At 43.7% G+C, this 13506-nt stretch overlaps 1 protein-coding gene across 1 annotated transcript; it reads left to right on the forward strand.

Annotated features, from left to right (window-relative positions):
* Positions 1 to 5123: 5123 nt before the first annotated feature.
* Positions 5124 to 13094, forward strand: LOC135901110 (uncharacterized). The gene is made up of 3 exons (XM_065430787.1): positions 5124 to 5219; positions 7655 to 8656; positions 12898 to 13094. Exons 1-2 carry the CDS (start codon positions 5208 to 5210, stop codon positions 8627 to 8629), a joined length of 987 nt encoding a protein of 328 aa, XP_065286859.1. The 5' UTR covers positions 5124 to 5207; the 3' UTR covers positions 8630 to 8656; positions 12898 to 13094.
* Positions 13095 to 13506: the final 412 nt, after the last annotated feature.

Genomic DNA, 13506 nt, shown 5'->3' on the forward strand with positions numbered 1-13506 from the left:
AAGGCCAAGCGCATAGTTGAGCTCCTCAAGAGTAAAATCTGCCTCATCCATCTCGCAAGCAGGACCGTAGCAAGAGGTTATGGTATCGTGAGTTGTCAGAGAATTAAGGTCGCCATTTGTGTTGTCTCTCGACAACGCAAATACTAAAAGCAAATGCTTCTGCGAGAATTTTCGGCGACCGGCCGGTTGTTATGCACAATGCAGCCGTACGATTCTTGCAGATTTCTGTAATGCGGAGTGTCTTCAGTATGCGCTATAAGCTTCCGAAACCCCTTGCCGTATGCAGCGAACTAGAAAGTGTGGTCCAGCTCTTTCAACGAAGTTGTTTTGTGTGCCAACGTATAGCTGCATCTAGGCGTCTACATACCGTCCAATTAGAGCTTCGTTTAGAGTGCTGCGCCCTTCTGTAAACGCGGCGTTGACAGGCGCGTACACTCAAGAGCTTAAGATCAGGGTTTGTTTTATCTATGCGCCGTCATCGTTGTACCGTACCTTGTTGTAGACACTCACTCACCAGTTTGAACAGCTTGTCGTGTGATGGCACCTTTGAAATCAGCCGACGGAACTTGTCCCAATTTTTCACAGCGTAGGCGGCAGTCTGGCTGCAAAGAGCATTTTCTGGAACCAACCAAATTGGTGGGTGATCTGAGCCCCATGAGCCAGCTTCACATGACCAGGCCAGGCGCACATCTCTCGTGGATATCGCAAGGTGAATGGTGCATTGTTCCTTTCCTCTGCCGACAAATGTAGGTGAGCCGTCATTGAGGTTCCGTATATTGTCTAACAATAAGTTCATTGATCTCCGCGCCAGGACTGTCTTGTGGACGAGAACACCAGCGAGGATGGTGAGCATTGAGGTGAGCACAGTACAAATGGTGGGCCACAACGAGAGACTAAGCACTCCAGTAACATGATGTCTGAAGACCACGTCGGTCGATAGTATATGCTTGCCATAGCCGTCGTTGTACCTCTGAGACTTACAGCAACAGCGGAACATTCAAAATCGGCGTCGAAGATGTTACCTGTGTCAATAACTGCGAAATGTGGTGGATCAGCTCGTACGTGTAACAAGGCTTTTGAAGCAATTCGTGGATGTGCGACGCCCGTGCACTGGAAAGTACCGCATGCCGGCAATGTGCATTGAGTGTTGCTGTGGGCGCCTACGAAGCCTGGAAGTCTGAATTCTTCTTTTCTTACATTGGTTTCTTGAAGCACTATAACATCTAGCGGCGTGGCATTGCGAGAAGCCGAAAGACTGGATCAGCGTGCCACGGTCGTAGGGACCTGACATTTCATTGCAGCACAAATGGACGATGCTTTCGACAAGTGTTCATATTGTTTCTGGTGAAGGCCGTCGAGAACTGGAACGAGAGCCTCGAGAAGTTGCTCTGCCGCTAACGCTGCTGGTGTCTGACGACCGGCAATCAGAGACCTAATGATGTTGATAAGCATCTTAAGAAGGTTGATAACCTGGGCATTGTCCTTGACTGAGACCATTTTGGGCACCGTATTTACAGCGTTTTCTACTGTGGACGGTGCCTTGGCAGAAGCTGGTTCGGACGCTTTCGGAAGCGTGATCTCGGTAGAGACAGGTTCTGATGCTATCGATGGAAGCGCCGGCCGCGATATCGCTGAGAGGCAGAAGTTCCGCCTCCCTCCCTCCTTCTGATGCATGGTGTCTGCGCTATTCTTCGAACGTGCGGGTACATAGTCAGCTGTGGCATCTGCAGCAGATGGACGGGCGCTATGGCTACGTGTCTTCTCTACTGATGCCTTTTTTCTAGCTTTTTTTCAGAGCTTTTAGTTTTTCCTCCGATGTGATACAGTCTTTGTCTGTTGCTAGGTGTTCAGCTTCGCAGTTAGGGCAGCGAGATGTGTGTCGCAAGAATTTACGCCATGATTGTTGCCACATTTGGCACAAACCACAACACTTTTGCAGTTAACCCTGTACATGACCAATCTTTATACATTTACGGCACTGTAAATACCTTGGTACAAAAGGTTGGATTGGGTATTGCACCCGTCCAGCCCTTATATAGCTAGCTAGCTTTTCACAGTCAAAGAGTGTCTTCAGACACTTTGACGAGCCGAACCTTCGAGCGCTGATGATTTTGAATGGTAGCGTGCAAACGATCATGCTTTTCAAAACGTCGGCTTTAAGTTCTAGGTCAACATTAGATATGATACCAGCTGTTACATTTGCTCCCTTTGGTATATAAAGCCGTGCCTTCACACCACAGAGTTATTGAGACCGGCCAAGTAGAGTTTGCACCGTCTTCTCATCTGTTGTGTCTACGAAAATGATATTTTTGCCACCCGCCGTGGTTGCTCAGTAGCTATGGTGTTAGGCTGCTGAGCACGAGGTCACGGGATCGAATCCCGGCCATGGCGGCCGCATTTCGATGGGGGCGAAATGCGAAAACACCCGTGTACTTAGATTTAGGTGCACATTGAAGAACCCCAGGTGGCCGAAATTTCCGGAGTCCCCCACTACGGCGAGCCTCATTAAGGAAGTGGTTTTGGCACGTAAAACCCCATAATTTTCTTTAAAATATTTTTCCATTTCTTCACTCGAACAAATTGAATAAGACCAGGGGCCAGTCTGAAGAAAAAGTCATGAAGTTTCTGTTTGGAGATGTCATTCAAGCTTACCACAACGTCTACAGGCATGAAGGCTACTGTCGTAGTCGCGATGCTGTTATATATCACGGTCGCTTCACTTGAGGACGATGTCTAGGACTTCCATCTTGATCGACGATGCTTAGCTGGTATGAAGGTATCCGAGCCATTCGACCTTGCATCAGACTCAGAATCGCCAGCTTCTAATGCCACTGAAGAGCTGAGGTGCTTCCTTGCAGTGGAAGGCCTGTCCCTGCCACTATACGGCTCCACCACCATCTCCTCCATAGCAAGCTTTGCAATATGAGGGCCTCCCAGCAAAGCAGGATTCTTGAGGGCCAGTACAAACAGCACTCGGTGCTGCTGATGCACGATGAAGCACAAAATTAGAAATAACTTCAGCATCAAAAGAAACCACCAACTGAACGCAAGAACTTCGTCGTCGTCTTCATTTCAATAAAAACACGAGAGCTCCTATAGTCACATATGCCAGTAAACTCTGCTTTGTTAACAGGCTAGTCAGTCGGCAGATCGTGTACAATATGCCATCTGTGCGGCTACGCTTTTTAGCTGAGTCACACAGAGGTGCGTGTTCACTCGGAAGCCGTCTTCGTTCCTACTGCATGACGCCATTCGCCGTTCTTGAAATGTTGGATAAGTACGCTTGAGCTATGGAATGACCTACCAGAGCAAAGCGCTTTACGGAGAGCAATAATACTTTCGGCATGTTAGCGCAGTCTAATTTAAGTAGGTGCGATTAAATTCTTATAAATATTTAATTATTATTGTTTTTTTGTTATTTTCTAAATATTTCTGAGCGTTCACTGTCACGCTTAACTTTTGCACTGTGACCTGCTTTCAGTCAACAGTATATACATTTTTATAGGTGCGTTAGTACTTGTCCAAGTGCTTGTCGCAGTACTTGCACGTGTCTTGGCCAGTGCTCAATCATTACTTTCCTTTTTATTACTATGAAGTCGCGTACAGCTTCCCAGATTTATGCGCATTAACTTCTTGCCCCTCTATCCTCACTGAAAGCCCAAATTTTCAATTCCGAAATTTTAATATTTTGTGCCGTTCTTGCTTCCAATTTTCGCTATTCGTCACAACGTTCATTAATATCCCACGGATGCCTGCTAAACGTGTAATATGTTCAACGCAAACTAGAACCAAATTTCCCAGCGCGTTAAAAGCCTAGTCTAAGACAGCGTACACTCAGGTTGTACCCACCGTATGACACATTACGTTTCAGATAAGAATGGATGCTAATATCACGAATGGCTCACAAATATATATAGCTTTGATATCGTAAATTTAAAAAACAAATGAACGAAAGCGCTGCCATTACCACTCACCGAAAACAATGGAGAATCCAGAACCTTGCGAACGCTATAGCGCGGGTCCAAGGCATGGACGTCAGAGATGTGGCGTCAGCCACGATACGCTGAAGGTTTATGATGGTGTGCTGCGGGATTTTTTTATATCTGCAAGCCCCGAGACGCCAACTTCGTCTGTTAGGATGCTATCTAAATGCTGCCAATAAAAAAATATTTAATTACCAGGCCTGCGGCATTACCATGTATGCGTCTATAGCACATGCTATTGATTTATAACCAATTCAGCCGGACTGAAATTTTACTGCAGCTGGATTTTATGTTACCGTACACATATAGATTACCTTGTGGTCAGGGTTATATGGACCAGCTGTAATCCTTACTAGAGTAGTTTCTTATATTTTTACAACATCCACTGCCTTTCAGAGTTTAGTAGATGTAATAGATGATATGAATTGTTTTTATTGTGAAATATATTACAGGTAGTGCGTTCGGTATGTTGCCGTTCGCGACAATCTTCTCTTGAACGGCAGCTTTCGAGAAAATGCTTAGTTTTATCAGTAGAAATACATCCTTTTTTTAGACTGACAACACTCATGCGAACTTGCACAGGATCTCTTACTGTTGAGAAACCACAAAAGCGTGAAGATGCTGCAAAACTTCAAAAATTTAGTGGTCCCGTTGCTGCGTGAGCTCTCATAAGCAAAGCGCACCAAAGTTTCCTTCAAAGCCTTAACCGAAGATCATGCTCCTTTCCAAGGAAAGGCAACAGAAAGCTAACTCTGTCGCCACGACGAGTGGAAATGCTGCGGTGTGGTTCTTGCATTGGCAGGATCTCTCGTAATATTTTTGGTTGCGTATGCTTGCGGCTGCTTCTCCACTTCATGCGCGTTGTTCAATGAAGGCTTGCTGCACTTCATCTTACGTGCTTGAACTGTTAAGCGACGAGCAGGATCTCAGCGGGTGTTGCGAAATGACTTGGGATTTCTGCATGTAGGGAATAAAAAAATGAGATTCAAAGAAGAATGAAAGCCTGCAAACTTCGAAGGTTGCGGCGCGTACTGAAGAAAGAGAGACCAATACATAACTGCAAAGAGATGGGGCAAAGTAGCCAAGGCAAGGTTTCCTTTTACGGCAGCGGCGAGAGGAACTCGGACACTTGCGATAAACGTGGGCAGCTGCGTGAATATAAAGCACAGCGTTCTCCGCCTCCTTAGCGAAGAGTTGCGGTCAAGCAACGAGACACTGCGCACCATGAAAGCCATCGTAAGTGAATGCATTGTGTCAAGTTTTTAGGGAACGCGTTACGTTACAAACGTGTGAGTTGGGATGACCCCATATTTATTACGGCGTCCACACAACATGCTTTGTAGAGGGACATTATGCGCTTAGGTGTAGTGTAATTTTATTGGATCTAAATCTTAGATCAGCCGTCGAAAAGGAATAAGCTGCGAATGTATTCGGAAATGTTCAGAGGATCAATCACCCCTTGAGTACTGTCTCACGTTGCCACTGTCCCTAGGTTTGATGGAATCAAGGATTCCCTAGGATTTCCATGCAAATAGGGAATCACAGATTCTCTATTTACATGGAAAACCTATTTTTTAAATAAATTTCTCACGGGGATTCTGACCTCATATCGTGCCTCATGTTTCACTATGCACAAGGGTATAGTACTGCGGTCTGTACGCATGTGCATCCCAATTTTTTGTGCAAGTATTGTCCGCCGCTTCGAGTAGACCAGCTCATGAACTAGAATTATGATATGTGTCACAGGCAATATTTATAGATTTTTGAAAGTGTTCGCTGAAACACCCTGTATATATTTCAATAGATCGGTCAAGTTTCGGCGAGTTTTTGTTAGCAACGTCGAGGGGGTACTTTCTTCAAGAACAAGCGCATTTACGCTACTTATTCGGCCATTAGTGTAGCGTTATAGCACCTTTCTTTTCCTGACGACCAAAACACTGCCATAATGCAGCACTAAGTGCCGACTAAGTACCGTAAATGCGCATGCTATTAGAAAGAAGTATCCTCTAGACGTTGCTACTTCAGACTTGTTGGAACTCTGCTGATGTTTTGAAACATAATTTTTCCATAATACTGCCCATTGAGTTTCATTTGTGTATTGAGGTGAAGTTTTGCAAATTGCCAAAGGGGCAATGCTTAAAATTGCTAGGCATGCTAGCTATATGGGTAGGAATATAGTAAATGCATGCAAAACGAGTTTATAAAGTGATCTTTCCTCGTAATTACATTCACTTACGATGGTTATTTATGTAAAAGAACCAATTAATGAATTCCGTGCAATATTTAACTGCAACTTGCACTTGAAAACCTCGATATTGTAGTAACAGCATGTTGTTTATGTTGCCGTGAATAAGGTAAGGTGCCAGAATTTCCTTAAAGAAAGAAAAGAAAGGGGGGGGGGGTGCTCAACACTAGCAATAAATGTCACATTTTTGCATTTACGGCTTGTTAATCAGTTTAGGTTAGCATGTTCAGCTTTCTATTCTCTTTAGGGATATATTGAGTTCTTTAAGTTGACATTCAATTACAGCCAACAGCTGAGATATCTGAAATAGAAGACAGCTCAAATGGGTACGTGGTAGCCGATCACTGTGATTCATACAACACGACAACACTCGCTCACACTTGCGCCGGTATTGTAGTGGCTACGCGAATGACTATGAGCCGTAATATATAAAGAATATTTGGACAAGTTCTATTCATTTGTTCTCATTCGGCACGTCGAGTGACTACTCCCAGCGATAACGGAATGTAGCTCAGTGAGAGCTGATTTCGAATGGTGAAACGAACAGAAAGCTAAAAGATCTGTTAGCAAATGCGAGCCTAGCAGCTTTTTTTACCATGTGGTTCAATTCTCAAAATCAGCAACATGTTGTTTGAATACTTCTTGCCAAGACCTTCCGTAGCTATGGTCTCGGGAATTTTAATCACTTAGTTCAAGGTATCGGAGGAAGGAAGTGCAAGGGTTGGGTCGAGCTGAGTCTGCACACGATCACAAATGTAGAATCGCGGAAGATAGAAAGCACGAAGACTAAGAAGCGTTTGTCAATCTTCTTTTGCGCCATTTTTTCACCTATGTTTGTTTTAATGGGTCTACATTAACAACAATTGTAGCTTACACTTTTACGAGGCAACTAGGAGGCCTTGGATTCTTTGCAGATGCGGCAGTGATTTATAGCGCCACAGTACGTTCCATCAAATCTTACTGTCAAAGCTGCAGCGGCATTGCTATTATCTTCTGAAGCAACATTTCATATGATCACAAAAAGATGAAGGCTGTAAAGGCGGTAGCTTGCGGCGCACCTCGTATAAGTGTACATCTAGTTGCGTCTATGATCAGTCGTACACACCAGCGCACGAATGGCTGAAATTTCGTCTCTTTAAGAAATAGTATACACTATAATAGAGCATACTTTACACCTCACATGGAATTCCACGTTTCAGAGGTCTTAGGCCAGCCCGGTATATAGCGCAGAGTTCTTGGTATTGTATCATCCTGGTGGTATTTTGGTGTCATCATGCCCACTAAAAACTTTGTATTGTCATTTACATGAATTATTTTTTCATCAAAACAAGCATCACACCCTAGCTGCCACCGCAAAAGTGGCTTGACTAACAGCCTTTACGAACGCTGGTTCGCTACGTACAATAACACACTGGTCTGGGCGCAGCTTCGTCTTCTGGCTGCTGTACTCCTCGCGGCAGCTGTGTCTGCTGCTGCGGAGACAAAAAAGAAAAACGATAAGAAGGATGACGGCAAAATAGAGGGCCGTGGACTGCTTCATCCCGGCGCCGGCGCAGTAGTCTTTCCTGGCTTCCCTGGAGTCTGTCCACCGTGCCCTTGCGGTTACGGCGGTGCTGTTGGTGGTATAGGCGGTGGCTACGGAGGCGGCTATGGCGCAGGAGCCGGTGGAGTAGGAGGTGGCTATGGAGCTGGCTATGGCGCAGGAGCCGGTGGAGTAGGAGGTGGCTACCGCGGAGCTGCCGGTGGAGTAGCCGGCGGCTACGGTGGAGCTGGTGGTGGAACTGCTGGTGGAGTAGCCGGTGGCTACGGCGGAGCTAGTGGTGGAGCTGCGGGTGGAGCAGGAGGCGGCTATGGTGGAGCTGGCGCTGGAGCAGCCGGTGGAGTAGCAGGCGGCTACGGCGGAGCTGGCGCTGGAGCAGCCGGTGGAGTAGCAGGCGGATACGGTGGAGCTGCCGGTGGTGCTGCCGGCGGAGTAGCTGCCGGTGGAGCAGCAGGTGGCTACGGAGCCGGTGGGGCTGCCGGTGGAGTGGGTGGCGGCCGCGGTGTGGCCGGGGGTGTTAGAGGTGCCGGTCTCGTTGGGGGAGGACCCGGCGTGGTGGGTGGCCCTGGAGTCGTTGGTGGAGCGGCGGCCGTCTCTGGGTTCAAGGGTGGTGCCGGATTCAACGGTGGTGCCGCAGGTCAGCAGGCTGGCCAGGGCAGCTTCGCCTATAACGTCGGAGGGTCGGACAAGATGGAGTACGGCCACAGCAGCTCTTATGGTGACTCCAAAAGCTTCGGCATGAGCTCCAGTGAAGGGTTTAACAGGGCCCAGGGACAAGGTAGCCAAGGAGGTGCCTTTAAATCGCACGCTGCGGGAGCTGGCGGAGCGGTCGCAAGTGCCGGAGCCAAGGTTGTCGGCTAAGACTACATCATTTGCAGTTGCGCATAGGTATCTTTGTTCTTTGGTTTTTCATCACGTATAAAACACATTGACGCCACAGGTGCTATTTCGTGGAAGTGCCAATATATCAACCAATGTTCTTGCATTAGGAGACATGGATTGTCAAACGCACGATAGAAATCAGAGGAGGCCACTGGTACAGCTCTCATTTATTTCAACTTCGCTCTCGGCAAAATAGATACGATTCAACTCATATAATATCGACTACGTTTTCCGATGACTGCGTAACAATTTTAGATTCTTATTTCTTCTATTTCTTCTATTGGTTTTGTTTCTGTGCTATGATTCCAAGCGAAGATCTATAAAGTACCTACACCAACACCTATTTGCAGCCGGTTCATATTGGGCAAAAAAATACTGATCGAGAGAAAAGAAGAGCATAGGCTTTTCTGTCTTCTTTTGTTTGGACGTGGAAAGAAGCAGATGGGAGTGCGATTAAGGCACCTGTAACTGCTCGTTTCGCGATGGTGTTGTACTCTCATGCACATATGCATTTATGCAATTTATCAATAGGTTTTTGTTGGAAAATAAGTTTCTTTACAATACATGCACACATGACTACATTCAAACCTAACGCTCCTGCAAAATTGCGAACGATAACATGGATATAATGTGCAACGACCCTAGCACATAATCTACTACGAGGAAGCAGTACGTATAAAATGGACGCATTTAGACTTACACAAGATCAACGTATAGTGTGTGTGAATCCATTATAATAGCCACTCGAATAACATCACCTTCCTCTTGAATTTGTCAAAAAGCATCTAGTGCCAGTCTTGCAGGACGCTTCTGAGCCATGAGCCCACTAAAACCTACAGACTTAAAGGCACTGCGATATAATGCCATTATACAGCCTGTGTCATTCGGTGCCTCTGTGTATTGTGAAATGAGTATGCAGAAATTGATCTCATGTGATTTCGTATGTATGGCTACAATTGCACTGTGCAGTTTCCTAATGCCAATTTTCGTGCAAAATTTGCTTTGCGTCAGTGGTGCCAACTCACCATCAATGAATAAGGGCCGTTATGTTTTTTATTTAAATTTAGGGAGTGTAGAATTCTGTAACATATCCATATATTATAAATCGTAAATCCTAGAAATACGATCAAATCATGGCTTTCTATAGCTTACTATTATGCTATGTATGTCATTCATGTACTTTCCAATTCCTTGTTATACGGGTGCCTGTATTAATTATTAACAACGTGGTTCTTGAAACAATGAAGAATAATTTCTGCTGGCTAATATTTAAAGGAGCTGTGACCATCAAAATGTAGGTGACAATTGTAAATGAGCTTTTCGATTAACTAAAATTATCTGGTTAGCCCCTACGCAGGTATTGAAATTGTGGAATTGCTGCCGGTGCTTGCTTAAAGCGCACCCACTTTGTTCGTACCCTCAGGATACCAATAGTTTTGAAATATTATTCGCTAGAGTGAAAGAGCAATGTATTATCTGTTCTTCCCTACAAGTATGGCTTTATGAGTAAATGATATATGCCAATGGATTTCACCGCAAGTCACAGATATCTTGAAAGTTGAATTTTATATTTATTTATATTTATACATATTATCGCTAAAGGCCCTCATGCCTGAGGGTATTACATAGGGGGGGGGGGGGAGAGTGTACAGGTAACTTATAAAAAATAGAATACACCCCAAATTCATCGTGAAAAAATATTTTAAGCACACATCATGTGACATTAGAATGTGTGTACCAAATTCTGTTAATTTCGACAAGCACTAAGAAAAACAAAAGAAGCATTAACATGAACAGGGCAGTAGTAAAAAATTATGCCAATTATACATCTTCCAAACAATATCGTAAAATGAAATGAAACAGCAAGACCTACATTATTAGAAATACAAAGTAAAAAGAAACAGTTCAAACATGAGACAATAATGTATGCATCATGTCAAGCAGTAGTTAAGGCAGAGAACAGATTGCAAAACTTATCGGGATCGATGCCAGTAGAAACACGTGGAGGCACAGCATTCCAGTCAGTTATGGCGCGTGGTATGAAAGAATGTGCGTAGTTGAATGTACGACATGACAAGCGCTGAACTTTAAACGGATGGTCGCATCGGTCAAAGATGGGAGAAGGTAAACGAAAAAAGTCATTATGAAGTGTTGAGTGATGATACAGCTTATGAAAAAGTGATAGACGGGCAGCTTTTCGGCGGTGACATAGTTCTTGCAGGCCTGCGCGTTTCTTTAATGCTGTGATGCTAATATGACGTGTGTAAACATAGTAAATAAAACGAACTGCGCGGTTCTGCAATCATTCAATGTTATTTATTAAATATGCTTGATGATGGTCATAAATAACAGAAGCGTATTCAATTGGAGGTGAGAAACAGCATTCTTCAAGTTATGTTTCAGGAGAACTAATGATCTATTAGCGGATGCAAGAATAAGCTTAATATGGTTGTTCCATGTTAGGTCTGAATGAACGTGAAGACCCAGGTACTTATATGTAGTTACCAATTCGACTAAAGCATTATTTAAGGTATACACGGTTTCAGTTCAAGACTGCCGGTTAGTAAAAGAAAAAAATTTGTTTTCGAAAGGTTAAGTTGCATGAGGCAGGCAGAGCACCATGCTGTTACTGAATCGTTGTTAGATGGAATGGTTAAGCGGTCATCGTTAAAATGAATTTTGCGGTAAATTACACAATCGTCAGCGAAAAGTCTGATAAGTAGTGTTAATTTGCGTAATAAGTGATTGTGAGGTAATGCAGCGAAAGCTTTAGAAAAATCTAGAAATATAGAGTAGACTTGAATACCAGCATCGACAGATGAATGCAGATCGGGAATGAATTCAGCAAGCTGCGTTTCGCACGAGTACCCTTTCCGGAAGCCATGTTGGTATTTAAAGATGATGTTGTTTTCTTCTAAATAGTTAATCACTTGTGGATGAGTCCCGTGTTCAAGGAGTTTAAAACTGGTCTGGTTAGTGAAATGGGTCGATAATTGAGCGGTGATGAACGATCGCCAGATTTGAATATTGGTACAACCTTGGCCAACCGCCAGTCACGTGGAACTGAACCAGATGAATGAGACTGCGTAAAAATAGCAAACAAGATGCGATGAATATCTTTAAATGAGTTCTTGAGTATTTTGTTATTAAAGCCAAGGTGGTCAAACGCTGACGAGGGTTTAAGTTTCCTTAGTTTCCATAAGATACCGTTCTTATTATTAATTATTTCGGATTTGAGGCATTAGAATAACGCATAGTAATAGGAGCTACACAGCCCTCTTCTGAGATGAAAACTGCTGGGAATGCGTTATTGAAAATTTGGGCACATTTACCAACATGAGCACTGTCTCCTTCAGCATTGGTTAAACTAACGGCAGGATTATTCTAAGAGTTTATTGTCTGCATTTATGTCATTATCTCTTCTGAGTAGACATGTCATGATTTCAACCATTATTTCGACCATTCCAATGTCAACTTAGAATGTAGATTTCTATTGACATTCCAACTCGATAATTAAACGTTAATTGCAAAACAACTAGTTTATTAAAGCCTCCTTCGCGTTTACCACACCATTTTCAATGCTAGCCACTCCTGTGAGTTATGGACACCTGAAATCATATTTATAATATTTGTAGAACCATCAGTGTTACAATGGCAGTAACCCCTCCCCGCACGTTCAAATTTCCAAGCAAGCTTTTTTTAAGTTGACTAGTCGTATTCCTTTTCATCGCATTGTGAACACGTCATGTTGCAATTCGCTTTTTCTCGAAGGAATATTTTTAGCAAAAGATATGTAACTAGAATTAGGCTGCACAAAATTGAAAAAAAAAAGCTATGGTGTTGGGCTGCCGAGCACGAGGTCGTGGTATCGAATCCCGGCCACGGCGGTCGCATTTCGATGGGGGCGAAATGCGAAAACACCCGTGTACTTAGATTTAGGTGCAGGTTAAAGAACCACAGGTGGTCTAAATTTCCGGAGTCCCCCACTACGGTGTGTCTCATAATCAGAAAGTGGTTTTGGCACGTCAAACCCCATACTTTAATTTTAATTAAAAAAGCAACAATAATCAGCACTGAATAACCCATGTATGCAATGAGGCTTAAAATGAATATGATATTCATAACTGAAAATGAACTAGACGCTGGGAAGACACGTTTAGAAATCTTCCTGCACTGAATCACCTCCAAAAATTGGGCTTCATATACATATACTCATTATCTCCCTGTTTTCATTTTTTCCTACCCAGGATTGAAAATCCATGGCGTCCTAAGGCTTGTACCGGTGAACCAGGGCCATCCTACATTTACCTCTGCAGCCAACTTCTTTCAACACTGTACAGAGCATATTCATCAACTATAATGTAAAAAGACGTCAAATTCCACTTAAGTGTAATAATTACGTGCTACCTGTTTCCAATGAAATAAAATACGGTAATGAAACGTTTCCAACTGTAGTTTATTTAAGGCACACAGGCAAGGGGATGTTTTAAAATATTTGATGCTCGTACACATGGTACACATGGTAACATGGCACGCATTGTATAACTACTCTGAACATGTCTAAAAGATACCTTGTTTTTTTGAAGTGATAAGCTGTTAAAATCATGGGCTTTTGGAATAATACAATTAGAAAATCAGTGCTGCAAAAAAAATTCTCAGTTTCGCCAAAAAGGTGGAGCATTGATTGAGAAAGGAAATCATTAAATAGCTGTACGAAGTAAGAGTAGTGGCTTTATCAGCTGTATAAATTGTAGTAATAACGCGCTTACTAACTAAATTAACAAGCATGGTGCCGTGCACTCCCAGGCAAACCTGAACCGATTTCCTTCAATCACTCTGGTCACTCGCTGTCACAA

The sequence above is a fragment of the Dermacentor albipictus genome, chromosome 1 (assembly GCF_038994185.2).
Source record: "Dermacentor albipictus isolate Rhodes 1998 colony chromosome 1, USDA_Dalb.pri_finalv2, whole genome shotgun sequence".
In the NCBI taxonomy this organism is placed as follows: domain Eukaryota; kingdom Metazoa; phylum Arthropoda; class Arachnida; order Ixodida; family Ixodidae; genus Dermacentor; species Dermacentor albipictus.